The following is a 4265-nucleotide window of genomic DNA, read 5'->3' on the forward strand; positions in this document are numbered from 1 at the left end:
CCATTCACTGTATGGTACGCCGGTGTTTCTCCTTACATGGTATTGTTGCTTATATTCTCATTCCTTTCGAGCGGAATGCTTTTTTCATAATTTCATCCGCACAAGAGAAACCAAACCATATAAACTTAAAACACGCGGACCGATCCCCGACACTCGCTGCTATCCGGCCGTCTTACTTCTTGGCGGCCTGTCCAACCTTGGACTTCTTCGTACCGCGCACCTTCTTCATACGGTTCTTGCGTTCCTTGCGCTGCTTGCGAGTCATCTTCTTCTTCTCGTACAGTCCGTGGCGGCCGAGACGGTGCTTGGGTTCGAACTTCTTGGCGTGGTCGAGGGTGTCGTAGATCAGCGCGAAACCGGTCGATTTGCCGCCACCGAAGTTGGTGCGGAAACCGAACACGAACACCACATCGGGGGACGTTTTGTACATAACGGCCAGCTTCTCGCGGATCTCCTTCTTCGGGACCGACGCCAGACCGGGGTGCAGGACGTCGCAGATCATCTGCTTGCGGCACAGCAGCCGGTTGCTCATGTAGCGACGGGTACGAATCGTTGCAGTGCTCATCTTGGGATTGTTCTAAAAGGAACACAAAACGAAATTGCCGTTAGATTGGTCGCGGATGGGCACGCACACCGGCAAGCATCGTTGATCGCGATTCAGTCAAGCGGCATAGACGGTGGTGACGGCGATGGGAAAAATCCGCTTGATGTGGGGCAGGTTGCTGGTGCTCCTGCTGGTGCTGGTGATACCGCTACCGCCAGCGGGTATACATATTGAAACCATAACCTCACTACACACGTTCCATCGTCAAGCCGTCAACCAACTTTGCAATCATTTTGACTGAACCGCGACACGAATCCACCGGTTCTTTCTGTGGCCAGCCGGTTGGACTGTTCTCCAGCGATTTGTGATGCATTTCGGGGTGAATGGAACACGATAAACACCTTTATTTGCGGACTAAATCCAAAGTCGCAACACGTCTTCGTGAACGCACTTTAGCGAAAAGAAAGAAACATGGCAAGTTGACAGCTCGAGCAGCAGTTGGCAGCCATGTGTTTCGAATGTCAACATTACAAATTCGACACTCGATGCATCTTGACCCAGGTTCGGTTCTCGGGCAATAGATGTCGCTGCAAGCAAAGCGGTAAATGTTTATTTTTTTTTTAGATAAAATGCCAAAACTAGGACCCATAAGTGTTCAAAACAAATTCTTTTGAATTATAACGAGTAGAAACACCATAAAATACCTTTTTAAAGCAATACATTTCTCACGATCAGCAATAATTGGTGATGCCAATGTTTTGCTGTCTCTTTGCAAGTCCTAAACCACGTCCTATAAACCCACCGCACTAATTGAGGCTGGCAGTTTTGCGTGTGTGGTTGACATTTGGTCGGACAAATAACAAATAAAACAACACGGCGCCGAACGAAAAGAGAAAAATGAAATGCGATGGGAAGTGAAAACGTAAACACGTAGAATTTTACACCAACTTTTCGTCCCATTTTTTCATCGCTTTACGCACCGCAAACGGGTTGACTGCATAAGGATTTGTCAATCGGCAAAAGCATTGTTTTGTTTGCATTGGAACAAGCTGCCGGTGTACCATTCTTTCCTCGCATTGGTTTGATACAGCGCTCGAGAATTGCAACAGTTCCTGGGGCCTAGTAAGGAATCGACAGCGGGGCTTGTTGCTAGCATTTTAGCAAAAACAGGTTTTTGGATAGTGCAAAGCCGTTCCTTGTAGCAATGGTGGAACCAACATGGATCGAGATAAATGAAATAAAAGGCTTTATAACTTTTCTAGCAAGTGTAAGTGTGTGTGTGTGTGTGTTCTGGGAGGGAATCCGTCCGTCGGTCTTATTGTGCTGGAACTCTAATTTGGTGTGTTTTAATCTTTGCAGATCGATTGGTACGATCCGTGGCTGATTGGGTTAATAGCGTTTCACGTATGCATCACATCGACGGCGCTTCTCACCAGAAATTACGGCAACTTTCAGGTGTTTCTGTTCTTCGTCCTCTGTAAGTGTGCTTCCGAAATGCGTACGATACACGCGATCGATCGTTCGCTAACCTTGTGTAACACCTCGGTGCTGGCCTTTTCCATTTTCAGTGCTGCTGGTGTACTTTTCCGAAAGCATTAACGAGTACGCGGCACTGAATTGGAGGATTTTCTCGAAACAGCAGTACTTCGACGATAAGGGTTTATTCATATCGGTTGTGTTCTCCGTGCCAATACTGCTCAACTGTATGCTGATGGTGGTAAGCTAACCAGATGTTGGCTTCATTTTTCTACCGTCCCGTCTAACCGATCCGGTGTGCCATTCTCCATTTGCAGGGAAGCTGGCTGTATCAGTCGACGCAGATGATGGCCAAATTAAAAACTGCCCAGCTTAAGCAACAGATCCGACAATCCAACAGCAGGCAACGATTAAAGGAGGAAAAGGAGGAATGAAAACTGCATCTGGTGTACCTTTCCTTCTTTGTGCGTTTTTACTAACCTCCCACCCCGTCCAATACAGGTGCCGGATGTGTGTGTGTGGGAGCGCGATAGTTTGCGGGGCTAGTAAGTTTTATAGCTGAACACAAGAAAATCACGTTAAATCTCTAAGACACGTAGAATTTTTGTGCATTATGAGCTACGCGGTTCGTTTTAAGGCGTTTAACGTATAAGAGCATAGCTCTCCCAAGAGTTGCAACTCGCAATTTGAATCAGCCACACACCACCAACACAATCTTGCTACTAGACGTACTTTGCTTTACTTACTTTAGTGATCGATTTTCTTCTGGTCACCATGGAAATCCCAACCACCACCACCACCACCACATCATCGTTTTTGTCCACTACCAAACTCTTTAGCGGCAATCACTTCCTAGTCAATCATAGGTGCAAAAAGGCGTTAAACCACGCGCGTGTGCAGCGGGCACGCATGTTCGGGGACTAGCGAGGACCAACTGAATTAGTTCCGTGTCTTAGGGAAAGAAAATCGGATTCAAAATTAATATTCCTGCTAGCATAAAACATTGTGTGTTTCCACGGCTAAAAAAAAGCAGTATGCAACGGATCTGGTCCACGTTTTAAAAAAGTGTTTTTTTGTAATGTTAGTTGACACGGTGAAAGATCATCACTTATTGTTTATCACTGTTATTAATTTTCCTGCGTGGTCGTCAGGGTCAGGCCCCGGTTACAGTTTCCACAATTTGCGTGCCTGTGTGTGTGTGTAGATAAGCGAATAGCGGTATGGCGAGGATGTGAAACCGGCAATAACGAAAATTGCACACGTGAGGTGATCAAAAATTGCTAAATAAAAAAAAGGGAAATGTAATTTTAATCTTGCGTGTTTGCGGAACAGATCTTGACTTGCCAGAGGCAACTTGGAAGAAATCTTTGGACAAGACCACTTGGACCGTTGGACGATCCCTTGGACGGAATTCCTTTTTGAAGAAGCGTCTTAGACAACACTCCTTGTATGAGCCCTTGACCGAGACGCATCGCGGGTCTGCGATCCATCGAGACTCTTCAGGCGAACCTCCAGGAAAAGACATCTTAGTTGAGAGTCTGCGCAAAAGGTCAGTTGGGTAAGATTTTCGGATAAGGCCCTTTAAACGATCTTCCGTGGACGAGTTGTATTTAGTTGAGGCTCTTTGAGTAGAATTCCTTAGATGAAACCGGTTGGACGAGTCTCTTAAGGCTGAAGTCCGTTGGACGAGAATCGCGAAAAATACGGAGCTGCTTGATCGAAACCCATACAATACCCTCTTGGGCGAGAAGCCTTAGACAAGACCCTCTTGAACGAGGTCTTTGGGACGAGGCAAAGCCTTTGGATAAGGTTAGTTGGATAATACTCCTTGAAAGAGGCCACTTACACGTGAGAACTTAGATGTGGCGCAAAGGAATACTGAAAGCGAAAGTATTCGCAAAAGAAAGAATAAGGTCGATAACCTATACCTATATATCCAATAGTTATTGATTGGACAGCTCTTTCAATCAGAGTAAATCGTAGAAGAAACGAGCGATCACCCAACGTGTCCTGGCAACTAGTGATGGGCAAAATGATGATTTGCTCGGAATCGATTCCGGAGCGATTTCGAAGTTTACAGAATCGATTCCAACTAGTAGGCTCGGAATGAATTTCAGAATCGATTCCGGAATCGGAATCGGAACCGATGTGATAGGTATGAACGCCATCCAAAAAAATCAAACCAACGCTGGCCCATTAACACCGCAGCAAAATAAAGCGCATTTTTATCTCAACAGCAAACAAA

The 4265-nt window shown here is 45.9% G+C and overlaps 2 protein-coding genes across 2 annotated transcripts; one reads left to right on the plus strand and one right to left on the minus strand.

The window, feature by feature from the left end:
• Window positions 1-3: 3 nt before the first annotated feature.
• LOC118511525 (40S ribosomal protein S24) lies at window positions 4-1064 on the minus strand. Its single transcript, XM_036054714.1, has 2 exons — window positions 946-1064; window positions 4-577 (listed from the first exon to the last, which is right to left on the minus strand). Exon 2 carries the CDS (start codon window positions 563-565, stop codon window positions 173-175), a length of 393 nt encoding a protein of 130 aa, XP_035910607.1. The 5' UTR covers window positions 566-577; window positions 946-1064; the 3' UTR covers window positions 4-172.
• Window positions 1065-1388: 324 nt separating this feature from the next.
• On the plus strand, window positions 1389-3331 carry LOC118511524 (transmembrane protein 18). Its single transcript, XM_036054712.1, has 4 exons — window positions 1389-1811; window positions 1904-2021; window positions 2113-2261; window positions 2338-3331. The coding sequence occupies exons 1-4, from the start codon at window positions 1749-1751 to the stop codon at window positions 2452-2454; spliced, it is 447 nt and encodes a 148-aa protein (XP_035910605.1). The 5' UTR covers window positions 1389-1748; the 3' UTR covers window positions 2455-3331.
• Window positions 3332-4265: the final 934 nt, after the last annotated feature.

Source organism: Anopheles stephensi, chromosome 3 (assembly GCF_013141755.1).
Source record: "Anopheles stephensi strain Indian chromosome 3, UCI_ANSTEP_V1.0, whole genome shotgun sequence".
NCBI lineage: Eukaryota > Metazoa > Arthropoda > Insecta > Diptera > Culicidae > Anopheles > Anopheles stephensi.

Coding starts and splice junctions, on each gene's coding strand:
- LOC118511525 (XM_036054714.1), bottom strand. CDS start 565: ATGAGCACTGCAACGATTCGTACCCGTCGCTACATGAGCAACCGGCTG.
- LOC118511524 (XM_036054712.1), top strand. CDS start 1,749: ATGGTGGAACCAACATGGATCGAGATAAATGAAATAAAAGGCTTTATA. Junction 1,812..1,903: donor TTATAACTTTTCTAGCAAGT/GTAAGTGTGTGT, acceptor TAATCTTTGCAG/ATCGATTGGTACGATCCGTG. Junction 2,262..2,337: donor TCAACTGTATGCTGATGGTG/GTAAGCTAACCA, acceptor CTCCATTTGCAG/GGAAGCTGGCTGTATCAGTC.